We start from the raw sequence: 18,422 nt of genomic DNA, 5'->3' as shown, positions 1-18,422 counted from the left end.
ATCATGTACCTCTGTATACAGGGAGCTCCCCCTAGTGGTGGCTGCAGACAGGATCTTATCATGTATATCTGTATACAGGGAGCTCCCCCTAGTGGTGACTGCAGACAGGATCTTATCATGTACCTCTGTATACAGGGAGCTCCCCCTAGTGGTGGCTGCAGACAGAACCTTACCATGTATCTCTGTATACAGGGAGCTCCCCCTAGTGGTGACTGCAGACAGGATCTTATCATGTATATCTGTATACAGGGAGCTCCCCCTAGTGGTGACTGCAGACAGGATCTTATCATGTACCTCTGTATACAGGGAGCTCCCCCTAGTGGTGACTGCAGACAGGATGTTATCATGTACCTCTGTATACAGGGAGCTCCCCCTAGTGGTGACTGCAGACAGGATCTTATCATGTACCTCTGTATACAGGGAGCTCCCCCTAGTGGTGACTGCAGACAGGATGTTATCATGTATCTCTGTATACAGGGAGCTCCCCCTAGTGATGACTACATGTAGAATCATTTAAATAATTTTGTTATGGTATTTGATTTAATGTGATCCTGATCCTACATAGTCCTGTGCCTTGCAGATCTACCGTGCCACGTGGCTTGCAATATTTGGCTTCTCAGCTTGTTGCCATACAAACTACCATTAGCACCAATAAATGTAACACCACAGACAGAACAGTGAAGAGCAGGGGATGGCACTGACAAGTGCAACTTTTATTATATGGTAGATGGAGCCAATACTGGTCACAAGGTCAATACCAAGAAACGGATGGAAAAAATATCAACAACTCAGTAATATAAGCAAACAGTTATAATATATATTAATTGTATATTGTAATAAAGATATTATTATAACAGCCAGTGTAAAGCAGCTCCGAAGCCATAAAAGCCTTTATCCAGAATCCGAGAAGAGTCCTAAAAGCCCAAAATATAACAATAAAAGAAAGTTATATAATTAAAAAATATTTATACTGTGTTCACCTGTTTCTATAGGGAAAACAGAACCTCCCTCATTAATGGACTGGTCCCTAACTCTGTTGGACGGCAGCCTCTTCTGCTACTGGAGAACAAGCCTCTTCTACTACTTTAAAGGCCATCAGCTTCCACGACTTAATTAAAGAGATACCAGTAGGGTAAAAATATCCATAATTTTGGCGATACTCAATTAGCAATTATATAGAAAAGGAGAACATAGAGTTTACACAAAATACAAACTTTATTTTAATCAAAAGATTTACATAGATAAAAAATGGATATCATAAGTCAAGTACTGTAATATGTGAACCATTCCCAGGTGTAATCACTTGACCAGTGGTTCCCACTCTAAACCAGAAAGGTAGGCTTAGGTTCTATCTAGGTGGTTATACTGAGTGTGGGTGTAATACTAAATATCTTCCCTCGGAACGCTGTTCCTAAGTTATCAGCCACCCACTGCTCTTGTAATTATACCATCGTAAAACAAATATAGCCTATAGATCTAATAAGAGTCAAAATCAATAGTTACCCATATCCAGTTTAGGTGAGAGCCTCGGTCACCCCAACGCACGTTTCGCGTGCTAGTGATTTAATTTTGATTAAAATAAAGTTTGTATTTTGTATCAGCTTCCACGACTTACAGACCTTCTTCTTCCTCTACAGAAGGACCAGACTACTCTCCTTATTTTTGCCTCTACAGGAGGACTATCTTCTGTCCATGCTCAAGCCACAAATGTAGCCAAATGAAGAAGTGTTAGCTCCTACTATAATAACATATCCTGACCTTTCCCGCCATCCGCTGAAGAACTGACTACTGGAGGACCAAGATCCATTCTACTGGAAGACCGGGATCTTTTCCTCTGGAGGGCCCAGACCCATTTTACGTGGGGACCCAGATTTATTATACTGGAGGATTTACATATATCCTACACGATGGCCCAGATCCCTTCTACTAGACGACTGGTCCATGTTACTGAAGCACTCAAATCTACATAAGGACTTAGACCCATTTGTGGTGAAGGACGTAGATCAAGTCTAATGGAGAACCCAAATTTATTTTACTACATGACCCAGATCCATTGTTCTGGAGAAATGACCATTCCATGTTCCCGATATCAATTACTTACTATTGATGAGGCAGTGAGTGATTATGGAGTCGTCAGATAAAAGACTTGGCTAGACGAGGTGACGCCGCGGTATGTATCAGCATAGTGACCCATCTTTGGACAGCCGGCGCTGGGGCAAGTTTTGCAGCTGCCCTGGAATATGGAGATGACATGATATCAATGTTTATTACACACCAGAACATAATGCACAGGCAAGAAGGTGCTGAGCCAAAGAGCTTCCATCCAAGGTACTAGAAGATACTACACCTCCACCATATACTGCAGCGGTGTACAGACTGCACGCACTCACCGCCTGGTAGGTGCTCCAGCTGGAGCAGGGGTAGCTGGTGAAGGTGTTGGAGTTGGTGATGCTGTCTGTGTAATACTTGATGGCTCTCAGGTGGTTACAAGTCACAAAGTTCACGACTCCTGTAAGCAATATATACATGATGATATAACCTCTGGCAAAAATGATGGAATCATCGGCCTTGGAGGATGTTCATTCAGTTGTTTAATTTTGTAGAAAAAAGCAGATGACAGACATGGGGCAAAACTGAAGTCATTTCAAATGGCAACTTTCTGGCTTTAAGAAACACTAAAGAAATCAAGAACAAAAAATGTGGTAGTCAGTAATGGTTACTTTTTTTAACTAAGCATAGGGGAAAAAAATTATGGAGTCACACAATTCTAAGGAAAAAATCATGGAATCACCCTGTAAGTTTTCATAACCAAAACTAACACCTGCATCAAATTAGATCTGCTCGTTAGTCTGCATCTAAAAAGGAGTGATCACACCATGGAGAGCTGTTGCACCAAGTGAACTGACATGAATCATGGCTCCAACACGAGAGATGTCAATTGAAACAAAGGAGAGGATTATCAAACTCTGAAAAGAGGGTAAATCATCACGCAATGTTGCAAAAGATGTTGGTTGTTCAGCCAGCTGTGTCTAAAATCTGGACCAAATACAAACAACATGGGAAGGTTGTTAAAGGCAAACATACTGGTAGACCAGGGAAGATATCAAAGCGTCAAGACTGGAAACTTAAAGCAATATGTCTCCAAAACAGGAAATGTACAACAAAACAAATGAGGAATGAATGGGTGTAAACTGGAGTCAACGTCTGTGACCGAACTGTAAGAAACCACCTAAAGGAAATGGGATTTACATACAGAAAAGCTAAATGAAAGCCATCATTAATATCTATACAGAAAAAACAAGGTTACATTGGGCTAAGGAGAAGCAATCGTGGACTGTGGATGACTGGATGAAAGTCATATTCAGTGATGAATCGCGAATCTGCATTGGGCAAGGTGATGATGCTGGAACGTTCGTTTGGTGCCGTTCCAATGAGATTTATAAAGATGACTGCCTGAAGAGAACATGCAGATTTCCACAGTCATTGATGATATGGGGCCGCATGTCAGGTAAAGGCACCGGGGAGATGGCCGTCATTACATCTTCAATAAATGCACAAGTTTATGTTGATATTTTGGACACTCAATTACACCTCTACCCTCCCTTATCCTCCCCTCTTTTGAAGTCCACTCTGTCCGCATCTACTCCCCCTACAACCTCCAAATGGCCATCATATACCGACCTTCGGGCCTGACCACTGCCTTTATTGACCAATTCTCCACCTGGCTCCTTCACTTTCTGTCTGCTGACATTCCCACCATCATCATGGGTGACTTCAACATCCCCATTGACACCAACCAGTCAGTAGCCTCCAAACTTCTGTCCCTTACTTTATCCTTTGGACTCACTCAGTGGTCCTCCTCAGCCACCCACATAGACGGATATACATTAGACCTGGTCTTCACCCGTCTCTGCTCCCTATCTAACTTCACAACCTCCCCTCTCCCTCTATCTGACCACCATCTACTCACTTTCTCATCCCTGTCCTCCTCACCTGTCACCCATGTCCAGCACCATACGCACCCACGCAGGAACCTCACACACCTAGACACTCACACACTTTCTGACTCTATCCTACCACTAGCATCCATATCCTCACTCCACGACACAGACACTGCCACTGCTTTCTACAATGCCACTCTTGCATCAGCTATTGACACGGTCGCCCCTGTCATGCATAGCAGAGTGCGACGAACCAATAGACAACCCTGGCACAATAACATCACTAAAAAGCTTTGTCAAGTATCCAGAAATGCAGAACGGCGTTGGAAGAAAACACATTCACAAGATGATTTCACTGTACTCAAACAAGCAACACTGGCAATCAAATCAGCTCTCACCTCTGCTAAACAGGCGACTTCACAACCCTCACATCTTCCTTATCCCACGACCCCAAACAGTTATTCAACACCTTTACCTCCCTCCTCTGCCCCCCACTGCCCCCTTCGACTTCCTTAATCTCTGATGAGGACTTTGCCACACACTTCAAAAATAATATCGACCAGACAAGGCAAGTCTTTGTTGTCCAACCACCACAACCCCTTTGTATGAGAGACCAATGCCCAAACCCCATAACTTCCCTATCCAACATCACTGAAGGAAAGCTTGCTCATCTTCTCTTCAAATCGCACCTCACCGCTTGTGCGCTTGACCCCATCCCATCCCACCTCCTCCCCAACCTCACCACCACACTAATCCCATCCCTAACCCATCTCTTCAACCTTTCACTAACTTCTGGTGAGTTCCCCTCTGATTTCAAACATGTCACAATCACACCTATCCTCAAAAAGCCTTCCCTTGACCCGAGTGCTATGTCCAGCTATCGCCCAATATCGCTGCTCCCATTCGCTTCCAAACTACTTGAGTAACATGTCCACGCTGTCAGGACTCTAAATGTGCATGCTTGCCCTTTTCCAAGATGGCGTCTTTGGTATCATGTGCCCTTGGCTCGCTGCCTTAACTCCACCACCTACTATAGTCTGTGCTAGAGTATTCTGCTGATGTGTCTTGCTCCTGGGACTTCCTGGCTGCTCCTGCAAACCTGTGTGAATATTCTGCTCCTCTCTCTCTGAGATCCTGCTGCAATTATCTGTTCCAGTTTACCTACTGCTCCTGACTGCTCGTGTTCCTTCTATGCTGCTGTACCTACACCTGCAATTGCTAAACAAGTAAGCTGGCTGCTGCTCTGGTTCTGCCTCATTTAATTAGCTGCAAAGCTCTGGACTGTGCTGCTTAATCTAAGACTTCCACCCAGGTCTTCCTGGATAATTTAACCCCTCGTTTGAACTTGCTTATCCGTGCATGGACTAGACATGGACTTATTTGTTTCCAACGTTCTCAAGTATAGACTGTGCTTTACAGACTGTCTGCATTTTTCTCTGAGTTTTCCTACAGACTTGTTAAAGTGTTATGGACTTGAGTTTTCTCTGCACTTGTTTGAAGCACCGTGTGTATTCAAAATAGACTTTTCACCTACAATCTGTGTTCAGTATTGTCTTGCTCCACACAAAGAGACTCTCGAGTTCCCCAGTATAAAAGTGTTACACACTCTGAACTCTCCTCTCACTTTGCATCTATCTCTCTCTTCCACAGCCTACAATCTGCCTTCCGTCCCCACCATTCCACTGAGACTGCCCTGACCAAAATTACTAACGACTTACTTACAGCCAGAGCTAACAGATAATTCTCTATTTTCCTCCTTCTAGACCTGTCCTCTGCCTTCAACACAGTTGACCACTGCCTCCTACTACAGATCCTCTCCTCCTTTGGTGTCAAAGACCTTACCCTATCCTGGATCTCCTCATACCTTACCAACCACACATTTAGCGTTTCCTACTCCCATACTACCTCTTCATCTTGCCCCCCTCTCTGTTGGAGTCCCTCAAGGTTCTGTACTAGGACCTCTTCTCTTCTCAATCTATACCCTTGGGACAACCCAAAGTCCTATGGCTTCCAGTACCATCTATATGCTGATGACCTCTCTGGCCCAGATGTCACCTCTCTGCTCTCCAGAATCCCAGAGTGTATATCAGCCATATCCTCCTCCTTCTCCTCTCGCTTCCTTAAACTCAATGTAGACAAATCTGAACTCATCATCTTTCCTCCATCTCACACACCTTCCCTACCTGATCTATCACAATAAATGAATTTGAACATTCCCCTGTCCCGGTAATCCGCTGCCTCGGAGTAACCCTTGACTCTGCCCTGTCCTTTAAACCACACATCCAAGCTCTCGCCACCTCCTGTCACCTCCAGCTCAAAAATATTTCCAGAATCCGTCCTTTCCTCAACCCACACTCTACTAAAATGCTTGTGCATGCCCTAATCATCTCCCGCTTGGACTACTGCAACATACTCCTCTGTGGCTCTCTCGCACCCCTCCAGTCCGTCCTTAACTCTGCTGCCCGACTAATTCATCTCTCTCCTTGCTACTCTCCTGCTTCCCCTTTTTGCAAATCCCTTCACTGGCTCCCAATCCCTCAGCATATCCAGTTTAATCTACTAACACTGACCTACAAAGCCATCCATAACCTTTCTCCTCCGTATATTTCCAAACTAATCTCTCAATATCTTCCCTCACGTAATCTCTGGTCCTCCCAAGACCTCCTTCTCTCCTCCAAACTTATCCTCTCCCCACCCAACCGCCTCCCGAATATCCCCCATCCTCTGGAATTCTATGCCCCAACACGTCCGGTTATCCACCACATTTGGATCCTTCAAACGGAACCTGAAAACCCCCCTCATCAAAAAAGCTTACATCCTGTAATGACCACACGGCCACCTTAACACCATTGGAGCTACCCTCGACCTACTGTCTCCTCCCCCATAATCCTGTAGAATGTAAGCCCACAAGGGCAGGGTCCTCGCCCCTCTGTATCAGTCTGTCATTGTTAGTTTGTTTACTGTAAGTGATATTTGTATTTTGATGATCATAAAGGGGAAAGGAGTGGCTAACCGAGCTCCGCTGTGAACACAGTAATTTCCAACATGGCCGATTAACCCCTGTGATGCCTGATTAAACTCATTACGATGAAGTGCTTCTTCTCAGCGCCAAAGTAGCGGCAGACTTCTGGCTCCACACTGTTGTGGTAACCGCGTGACTCAGGTAAAAAGGGGAGACTTTGCCTCAATCTTTGCATTGCGTGTTTGTGTGTGCCACACTGAGCATGGAGAACAGAAAGAGGAGAAGAGAACTGTCTGAGGACTTGTAACCTTGAGATTGCTGATATTTTTTACAACTTTTGTTCTCAAGTCCATCTCCAGAGATCTTGATGTTACTTCGTCCACAGTGTGCAGCATAATTAAGATGTTTACAACCCATGGCACTGCAGCCAATCTCCCTGGACGTGGACAGCAGAAAAAAAATTGAAGAAAGGTTGCAATGCAGGATAGTCCAGATGGTGGATAAGCCTCAATCAAGGTGCAAAGAAATTCTAGCTGTCCTGTAGACTCACATGCATCAGTGTCAGCGCAAACTATCCGTCTACATGTGAATGAAATTAAACGCTATGGCAGGAGACCCCGGAAGATGCCACTGCTGACAGGGAGACATAAAAAAAGCTAGACTGCCGATTGCTAAAATGTACATGGGTGACCCAAAATCAATCTGGGAAAGCAGCTTGTGGACAGATGAGACCAGGATAAAACAGATCATTCTACTGTTTAAGGAAAATAGAATAAGGTCTACATAAAAAAAGAACACAGCACCTACAGTCAGATATGGTGGAGATTCAAAGATGTTTTGTGGTTGTTTTGCTGCCTCTGGCACTGGGTGCCTTGACTGTATGCAAGTCATCATGAAATCTGAAGATTACCAAAGTATTGTGGTTGGTATGTAGTGCCAGGTGTCAGAAAGCTTGATTTGCCTCCTATGTCAAGGGTCTTCCAGCAGGACAATGACCCCAAACATACTTCAAGAAGCTCCCAGAAATGGATGGAAACAAAGGGTGTGCAAACAAATATTAAGTGGAGAGTGCCAACAATTTTGTCCACCCATTTGGGGGTCTTTATGAGAAATGATGTCCAATTTGCCCTTTTCTCTCTGTCTTTTTGTGTTTTTTCAATTCACACAAAGGAAATAAACGTGTGCCAAAACGTGTAACTGCAATAATTTTCTGGGAGAAAATTCATTTTCTGAAACAATTTCAAGGGTGCCAACATGTTCGGTCATGACTCAATACACAGTGGAATGTAAAAGTTTGGACGCCCCTGGTTGAAATTACTGTTATTATGAACAGTTAAGCCAGTTGAAGATGAATAATCTCTAAATGGCCTAAAGTGAATGATGACATATTTCCTTTATATTTTAGGCAAAAAACACATACCGTATATACTCGAGTATAAGCCAAGATTTTCAGCCCATTTTTTTGGGCTGAAAGTCCCCCTCTCGGCTTATACTCGAGTCATATACCCGGGTGTCGGCAGGTGAGGGGGAGCGGGGGCCGTGTAATCATACTTACCTGCTCCCAGCGCGGTCCCTGCAGTCCCTGGCTTCTCCGGCGCTGCAGATTCTTCCTGCACTGAGCGGTCACATGGTACCGCTCATTACAGAAATGAATAGGCAGCTCCACCCCCATAGGGGAGGAGCCGCATATTCATTGCTGTAAATGATCCGTGCTATGTGACCGCTCAGTACAGGAAGAAGCTGCAGCGCCGGAGAAGCCAGGGACTGCAGGGACCGCGCTGGGAGCAGGTAAGGGGAGCGCAGCGCTATAATTACCTGCTCCTCGCTCCGGCTCCGTCTGCAGCGTCCTCTAGCAGTGACGCTCAGGTTAGAGGGCGCGGTGACGTAGTCAGTGCTGGAGACGGAGCCGCAGAGAAGCAGGTAATTATTGAAAGCGCCGGCGTCCTGAGAAGAGAGGTGAGTATGTGATTTTTTTTTTTTTTTATGGCAGCACCAGCAGCATTCTAAGGAGCACCTATGGGGCCATAAAGGTGCAGAGCATAAATGGGGCACAGCATTATAAGGAGCACCTATGGGGCCATAAGGGTGCAGAGCATATAAGGGGCACAGCATTATAAGGAGCACCTATAGGGCCATAAAGGTGCAGAGCATATAAGGGGCACAGCATTATAAGGAGCACCTATAGGGCCATAAAGGTGCAGAGCATATAAGGGGCACAGCATTATAAGGAGCACCTATGGGGCCATAAAGGTGCAGAGCATATATGGGGCACAGCATTATAAGGAGCACCTATGGGGCCATAAGGGTGCAGAGCATATAAGGGGCACAGCATTATAAGGAGCACCTATAGGGCCATAAAGGTGCAGAGCATATAAGGGGCACAGCATTATAAGGAGCACCTATAGGGCCATAAAGGTGCAGAGCATATAAGGGGCACAGCATTATAAGGAGCACCTATGGGGCCATAAGGGTGCAGAGCATATAAGGGGCACAGCATTATAAGGAGCACCTATGGGGCCATAAAGGTGCAGAGCATATAAGGGGCACAGCATTATAAGGAGCATCTATGGGGCCATAAAGGTGCAGAGCATATATGGGGCACAGCATTATAAGGAGCACCTATGGGGCTATAAAGGTGCAGAGCATATATGGGGCACAGCATTATAAGGAGCATCTATGGGGCCATAAAGGTGCAGAGCATATATGGGGCACAGCATTATAAGGAGCACCTATGGGGCTATAAAGGTGCAGAGCATATATGGGGCACAGCATTATAAGGAGCACCTATGGGGCCATAAAGGTGCAGAGCATATATGGGGCACAGCATTATAAGGAGCACCTATGGGGCCATAAGGGTGCAGAGCATATAAGGGGCACAGCATTATAAGGAGCACCTATGGGGCCATAAAGGTGCAGAGCATATATGGCACAGCATTATAAGGAGCACCTATGGGGCCATAAGGGTGCAGAGCATATAAGGGGCACAGCATTATAAGGAGCACCTATGGGGCCATAAAGGTGCAGAGCATATAAGGGGCACAGCATTATAAGGAGCATCTATGGGGCCATAAAGGTGCAGAGCATATATGGGGCACAGCATTATAAGGAGCATCTATAGGGCCATAAAGGTGCAGAGCATATATGGGGCACAGCATTATAAGGAGCACCTATGGGGCCATAAAGGTGCAGAGCATATATGGGGCACAGCATTATAAGGAGCACCTATGGGGCCATAAAGGTGCAGAGCATATAAGGGGCACAGCATTATAAGGAGCATCTATGGGGCCATAAAGGTGCAGAGCATATAAGGGGCACAGCATTATAAGGAGCACCTATGGGGCCATAAAGGTGCAGAGCATATAAGGGGCACAGCATTATAAGGAGCATCTATGGGGCCATAAAGGTGCAGAGCATATAAGGGGCACAGCATTATAAGGAGCACCTATGGGGCCATAAGGGTGCAGAGCATATAAGGGGCACAGCATTATAAGGAGCACCTATGGGGCCATAAAGGTGCAGAGCATATAAGGGGCACAGCATTATAAGGAGCACCTATGGGGCCATAAAGGTGCAGAGCATATATGGGGCACAGCATTATAAGGAGCACCTATGGGGCCATAAAGGTGCAGAGCATATATGGGGCACAGCATTATAAGGAGCACCTATGGGGCCATAAAGGTGCAGAGCATATATGGCACAGCATTATAAGGAGCATCTATGGGGCCATAAAGGTGCAGAGCATATATGGCACAGCATTATAAGGAGCATCTATGGGGCCATAAAGGTGCAGAGCATATATGGGGCACAGCATTATAAGGAGCACCTATGGGGCCATAAAGGTGCAGAGCATATAAGGGGCACAGCATTATAAGGAGCACCTATGGGGCCATAAAGGTGCAGAGCATATATGGGGCACAGCATTATAAGGAGCACCTATGGGGCCATAAAGGTGCAGAGCATATATGGCACAGCATTATAAGGAGCACCTATGGGGCCATAAAGGTGCAGAGCATATATGGGGCACAGCATTATAAGGAGCATCTATGGGGCCATAAAGGTGCAGAGCATATAAGGGGCACAGCATTATAAGGAGCACCTATGGGGCCATAAAGGTGCAGAGCATATATGGCACAGCATTATAAGGAGCACCTATGGGGCCATAAAGGTGCAGAGCATATATGGGGCACAGCATTATAAGGAGCACCTATGGGGCCATAAAGGTGCAGAGCATATAAGGGGCACAGCATTATAAGGAGCACCTATGGGGCCATAAAGGTGCAGAGCATATAAGGGGCACAGCATTATAAGGAGCACCTATGGGGCCATAAAGGTGCAGAGCATATATGGCACAGCATTATAAGGAGCACCTATGGGGCCATAAAGGTGCAGAGCATATATGGGGCACAGCATTATAAGGAGCACCTATGGGGCCATAAAGGTGCAGAGCATATAAGGGGCACAGCATTATAAGGAGCACCTATGGGGCCATAAAGGTGCAGAGCATATATGGGGCACAGCATTATAAGGAGCATCTATGGGGCCATAAAGGTGCAGAGCATATAAGGGGCACAGCATTATAAGGAGCATCTATGGGGCCATAATCAAAGGTGCAGAGCATATAAGGGGCACAGCATTATAAGGAGCATCTATGGGGCCATAAGGGTGCAGAGCATATAAGGGGCACAGCATTATAAGGAGCATCTATGGGGCCATAATCAAAGGTGCAGAGCATATAAGGGGCACAGCATTATAAGGAGCATCTATGGGGCCATAAGGGTGCAGAGCATATAAGGGGCACAGCATTATAAGGAGCACCTATGGGGCCATAAAGGTGCAGAGCATATATGGGGCACAGCATTATAAGGAGCATCTATGGGGCCATAAGGGTGCAGAGCATATATGGGGCACAGCATTATAAGGAGCATCTATGGGGCCATAATCAAAGGTGCAGAGCATATAAGGGGCACAGCATTATAAGGAGCATCTATGGGGCCATAAGGGTGCAGAGCATATAAGGGGCACAGCATTATAAGGAGCATCTATGGGGCCATAAAGGTGCAGAGCATATAAGGGGCACAGCATTATAAGGAGCACCTATGGGGCCATAAAGGTGCAGAGCATATAAGGGGCACAGCATTATAAGGAGCACCTATGGGGCCATAATCAAAGGTGCAGAGCATATAAGGGGCAGCATTATAAGGAGCACCTATGGGGCCATAAAGGTGCAGAGCATATAAGGGGCACAGCATTATTAGGAGCACCTATGGGGCCATAAAGGTGCAGAGCATATATGGGGCACAGCATTATAAGGAGCACCTATGGGGCCATAAAGGTGCAGAGCATATATGGGGCACAGCATTATAAGGAGCACCTATGGGGCCATAAAGGTGCAGAGCATATAAGGGGCACAGCATTCTAAGGAGCATCTATGGGGCCATAAGGGTGCAGAGCATATAAGGGGCACAGCATTATAAGGAGCACCTATGGGGCCATAATCAAAGGTGCAGAGCATATAAGGGGCAGCATTATAAGGAGCACCTATGGGGCCATAAGGGTGCAGAGCATATAAGGGGCACAGCATTATAAGGAGCATCTATGGGGCCATAATCAAAGGTGCAGAGCATATAAGGGGCACAGCATTATAAGGAGCACCTATGGGGCCATAAAGGTGCAGAGCATATATGGGGCACAGCATTATAAGGAGCACCTATGGGGCCATAAAGGTGCAGAGCATATATGGGGCACAGCATTATAAGGAGCATCTATGGGGCCATAAGGGTGCAGAGCATATAAGGGGCACAGCATTATAAGGAGCACCTATGGGGCCATAAAGGTGCAGAGCATATAAGGGGCAGCATTCTAAGGAGCATCTATGGGGCCATAAAGGTGCAGAGCATATATGGGGCACAGCATTATAAGGAGCATCTATGGGGCCATAAAGGTGCAGAGCATATATGGGGCACAGCATTATAAGGAGCATCTATGGGGCCATAAGGGTGCAGAGCATATAAGGGGCACAGCATTATAAGGAGCACCTATGGGGCCATAATCAAAGGTGCAGAGCATATAAGGGGCAGCATTATAAGGAGCACCTATGGGGCCATAAGGGTGCAGAGCATATATGGGGCACAGCATTATAAGGAGCATCTATGGGGCCATAATCAAAGGTGCAGAGCATATAAGGGGCACAGCATTATAAGGAGCACCTATGGGGCCATAAAGGTGCAGAGCATATATGGGGCACAGCATTATAAGGAGCATCTATGGGGCCATAATCAAAGGTGCAGAGCATATAAGGGGCACAGCATTATAAGGAGCACCTATGGGGCCATAAAGGTGCAGAGCATATATGGGGCACAGCATTATAAGGAGCACCTATGGGGCCATAAAGGTGCAGAGCATATATGGGGCACAGCATTATAAGGAGCATCTATGGGGCCATAAGGGTGCAGAGCATATAAGGGGCACAGCATTATAAGGAGCACCTATGGGGCCATAAAGGTGCAGAGCATATAAGGGGCAGCATTCTAAGGAGCATCTATGGGGCCATAAAGGTGCAGAGCATATATGGGGCACAGCATTATAAGGAGCATCTATGGGGCCATAAAGGTGCAGAGCATATATGGGGCACAGCATTATAAGGAGCACCTATGGGGCCATAAGGGTGCAGAGCATATAAGGGGCACAGCATTATAAGGAGCACCTATGGGGCCATAAAGGTGCAGAGCATAAATGGGGCACAGCATTATAAGGAGCATCTATGGGGCCATAAAGGTGCAGAGCATATAAGGGGCACAGCATTATAAGGAGCACCTATGGGGCCATAAAGGTGCAGAGCATATAAGGGGCACAGCATTATAAGGAGCACCTATGGGGCCATAAAGGTGCAGAGCATATATGGGGCACAGCATTATAAGGAGCACCTATGGGGCCATAAAGGTGCAGAGCATATAAGGGGCACAGCATTATAAGGAGCACCTATGGGGCCATAAAGGTGCAGAGCATATATGGGGCACAGCATTATAAGGAGCACCTATGGGGCCATAAAGGTGCAGAGCATATAAGGGGCACAGCATTATAAGGAGCACCTATGGGGCCATAAAGGTGCAGAGCATATAAGGGGCACAGCATTATAAGGAGCACCTATGGGGCCATAAAGGTGCAGAGCATATAAGGGGCACAGCATTATAAGGAGCATCTATGGGGCCATAAAGGTGCAGAGCATATAAGGGGCACAGCATTATAAGGAGCATCTATGGGGCCATAAAGGTGCAGAGCATATATGGGGCACAGCATTATAAGGAGCACCTATGGGGCCATAAAGGTGCAGAGCATATAAGGGGCACAGCATTATAAGGAGCACCTATGGGGCCATAAAGGTGCAGAGCATATAAGGGGCACAGCATTATAAGGAGCATCTATGGGGCCATAAAGGTGCAGAGCATATATGGGGCACAGTATTATAAGGAGCATCTATGGGGCCATAAAGGTGCAGAGCATATATGGGGCAGCATTATAAGGAGCATCTATGGGGCCATAAAGGTGCAGAGCATATAAGGGGCACAGCATTATAAGGAGCACCTATGGGGCCATAAAGGTGCAGAGCATATAAGGGGCACAGCATTATAAGGAGCACCTATGGGGCCATAAAGGTGCAGAGCATATATGGGGCACAGCATTATAAGGAGCACCTATGGGGCCATAAAGGTGCAGAGCATATAAGGGGCACAGCATTATAAGGAGCACCTATGGGGCCATAAAGGTGCAGAGCATATAAGGGGCACAGCATTATAAGGAGCACCTATGGGGCCATAAAGGTGCAGAGCATATAAGGGGCACAGCATTATAAGGAGCATCTATGGGGCCATAAAGGTGCAGAGCATATAAGGGGCACAGCATTATAAGGAGCATCTATGGGGCCATAAAGGTGCAGAGCATATATGGGGCACAGCATTATAAGGAGCACCTATGGGGCCATAAAGGTGCAGAGCATATAAGGGGCACAGCATTATAAGGAGCACCTATGGGGCCATAAAGGTGCAGAGCATATAAGGGGCACAGCATTATAAGGAGCATCTATGGGGCCATAAAGGTGCAGAGCATATATGGGGCACAGTATTATAAGGAGCATCTATGGGGCCATAAAGGTGCAGAGCATATATGGGGCAGCATTATAAGGAGCACCTATGGGGCCATAAAGGTGCAGAGCATAAATGGGGCACAGCATTATAAGGAGCACCTATGGGGCCATAAAGGTGCAGAGCATATATGGGGCACAGCATTATAAGGAGCATCTATGGGGCCATAAAGGTGCAGAGCATATATGGGGCACAGTATTATAAGGAGCATCTATGGGGCCATAAAGGTGCAGAGCATATATGGGGCAGCATTATAAGGAGCATCTATGGGGCCATAAAGGTGCAGAGCATATATGGGGCACAGCATTATAAGGAGCACCTATGGGGCCATAAAGGTGCAGAGCATAAATGGGGCACAGCATTATAAGGAGCACCTATGGGGCCGTAAAGATGCAGAGCATATATGGGGCACAGCATTATAAGGAGCATCTATGGGGCCATAAAGGTGCAGAGCATATATGGGGCACAGCATTATAAGGGGCATCTATGGGGCCATAAAGGTGCAGAACATATATGGGGCACAGCATTATAAGGAGCACCTATGGGGCCATAAAGGTGCAGAGCATAAATGGGGCACAGCATTATAAGGAGCATCTATGGGGCCATAAAGGTGCAGAGCATATAAGGGGCACAGCATTATAAGGAGCACCTATGGGGCCATAAAGGTGCAGAGCATATAAGGGGCACAGCATTATAAGGAGCACCTATGGGGCCATAAAGGTGCAGAGCATAAATGGGGCACAGCATTATAAGGAGCACCTATGGGGCCGTAAAGATGCAGAGCATATATGGGGCACAGCATTATAAGGAGCACCTATGGGGCCATAAAGGTGCAGAGCATATATGGGGCACAGCATTATAAGGAGCACCTATGGGGCCATAAAGGTGCAGAGCATATATGGGGCACAGCATTATAAGGAGCACCTATGGGGCCATAAAGGTGCAGAGCATATAAGGGGCACAGCATTATAAGGAGCATCTATGGGGCCATAAAGGTGCAGAGCATATATGGGGCACAGCATTATAAGGAGCACCTATGGGGCCATAAAGGTGCAGAGCATATATGGGGCACAGCATTATAAGGGGCATCTATGGGGCCATAAAGGTGCAGAACATATATGGGGCACAGCATTATAAGGAGCACCTATGGGGCCATAAAGGTGCAGAGCATATATGGGGCACAGCATTATAAGGAGCACCTATGGGGCCATAAAGGTGCAGAGCATATATGGGGCACAGCATTATAAGGAGCACCTATGGGGCCATAAAGGTGCAGAGCATATATGGGGCACAGCATTATAAGGAGCATCTATGGGGCCATAAAGGTGCAGAGCATATATGGGGCACAGCATTATAAGGAGCACCTATGGGGCCATAAAGGTGCAGAGCATATATGGGGCACAGCATTATAAGGGGCATCTATGGGGCCATAAAGGTGCAGAACATATATGGGGCACAGCATTATAAGGAGCACCTATGGGGCCATAAAGGTGCAGAGCATATATGGGGCACAGCATTATAAGGGGCATCTATGGGGCCATAAAGGTGCAGAGCATAAATGGGGCACAGCATTATAAGGAGCATCTATGGGGCCATAAAGGTGCAGAGCATATATGGGGCACAGCATTATAAGGAGCATCTATGGGGCCATAAAGGTGCAGAACATATAAGGGGCACAGCATTATAAGGAGCACCTATGGGGCCATAAAGGTGCAGAGCATATAAGGGGCACAGCATTATAAGGAGCACCTATGGGGCCATAAAGGTGCAGAGCATATAAGGGGCACAGCATTATAAGGAGCATCTATGGGGCCATAAAGGTGCAGAGCATATAAGGGGCACAGCATTATAAGGAGCATCTATGGGGCCATAAAGGTGCAGAGCATATAAGGGGCACAGCATTATAAGGAGCACCTATGGGGCCATAAAGGTGCAGAGCATATAAGGGGCACAGCATTATAAGGAGCACCTATGGGGCCATAAAGGTGCAGAGCATATATGGGGCACAGCATTATAAGGAGCATCTATGGGGCCATAAAGGTGCAGAGCATATAAGGGGCACAGCATTATAAGGAGCACCTATGGGGCCATAAAGGTGCAGAGCATATATGGGGCACAGCATTATAAGGAGCATCTATGGGGCCATAAAGGTGCAGAGCATATATGGGGCACAGCATTATAAGGAGCATCTATGGGGCCATAAAGGTGCAGAGCATATATGGCACAGCATTATAAGGAGCATCTATGGGGCCATAAAGGTGCAGAGCATATATGGGGCACAGCATTATAAGGAGCATCTATGGGGCCATAAAGGTGCAGAGCATATAAGGGGCACAGCATTATAAGGAGCACCTATGGGGCCATAAAGGTGCAGAGCATATATGGGGCACAGCATTATAAGGAGCACCTATGGGGCCATAAAGGTGCAGAGCATATATGGGGCACAGCATTATAAGGAGCACCTATGGGGCCATAAAGGTGCAGAGCATATATGGGGCACAGCATTATAAGGAGCACCTATGGGGCCATAAAGGTGCAGAGCATATATGGGGCACAGCATTATAAGGAGCATCTATGGGGCCATAAAGGTGCAGAGCATATATGGGGCACAGCATTATAAGGAGCATCTATGGGGCCATAAAGGTGCAGAGCATATATGGGGCACAGCATTATAAGGAGCACCTATGGGGCCATAAAGGTGCAGAGCATATATGGGGCACAGCATTATAAGGAGCACCTATGGGGCCATAAAGGTGCAGAGCATATATGGGGCACAGCATTATAAGGAGCACCTATGAGGCCATAAAGGTGCAGAGCATATATGGCACAGCATTATAAGGAGCATCTATGGGGCCATAAAGGTGCAGAGCATATAAGGGGCACAGCATTATAAGGAGCATCTATGGGGCCATAAAGGTGCAGAGCATATATGGGGCACAGCATTATAAGGAGCACCTATGGGGCCATAAAGGTGCAGAGCATATAAGGGGCACAGCATTATAAGGAGCATCTATGGGGCCATAAAGGTGCAGAGCATATAAGGGGCACAGCATTATAAGGAGCATCTATGGGGCCATAAAGATGCAGAGCATATATGGGGCACAGCATTATAAGGAGCACCTATGGGGCCATAAAGGTGCAGAGCATATATGGGGCACAGCATTATAAGGAGCATCTATGGGGCCATAAAGGTGCAGAGCATATATGGGGCACAGCATTATAAGGAGCACCTATGGGGCCATAAAGGTGCAGAGCATATATGGGGCACAGCATTATAAGGAGCATCTATGGGGCCATAAAGGTGCAGAGCATATAAGGGGCACAGCATTATAAGGAGCACCTATGGGGCCATAAAGGTGCAGAGCATATATGGGGCACAGC

At 46.7% G+C, this 18,422-nt stretch overlaps 1 protein-coding gene across 1 annotated transcript in view; it reads right to left on the bottom strand.

Moving 5' to 3' along the window:
• Positions 1 to 677: 677 nt before the first annotated feature.
• Positions 678 to 18,422, bottom strand: part of LOC138667843 (pancreatic triacylglycerol lipase-like) — a 44,742-nt gene continuing 26,997 nt past the window's right edge. Inside the window, exons 8-10 of the mRNA XM_069755929.1 lie at positions 2,391 to 2,509; positions 2,102 to 2,233; positions 678 to 914 (exon numbers count right to left, since the gene is read on the bottom strand). Of these exons, the coding sequence (XP_069612030.1) occupies positions 2,123 to 2,233; positions 2,391 to 2,509 (230 nt within the window). The 3' untranslated portion in view covers positions 678 to 914; positions 2,102 to 2,122. The remainder of the gene's footprint in view (positions 915 to 2,101; positions 2,234 to 2,390; positions 2,510 to 18,422) is intronic.

Source organism: Ranitomeya imitator, chromosome 2 (assembly GCF_032444005.1).
Source record: "Ranitomeya imitator isolate aRanImi1 chromosome 2, aRanImi1.pri, whole genome shotgun sequence".
Classification (NCBI taxonomy): domain Eukaryota; kingdom Metazoa; phylum Chordata; class Amphibia; order Anura; family Dendrobatidae; genus Ranitomeya; species Ranitomeya imitator.
The sequence above is the reverse complement of the archived record's forward strand: the minus strand, read 5'-3'. Positions and strand labels throughout refer to the sequence as shown.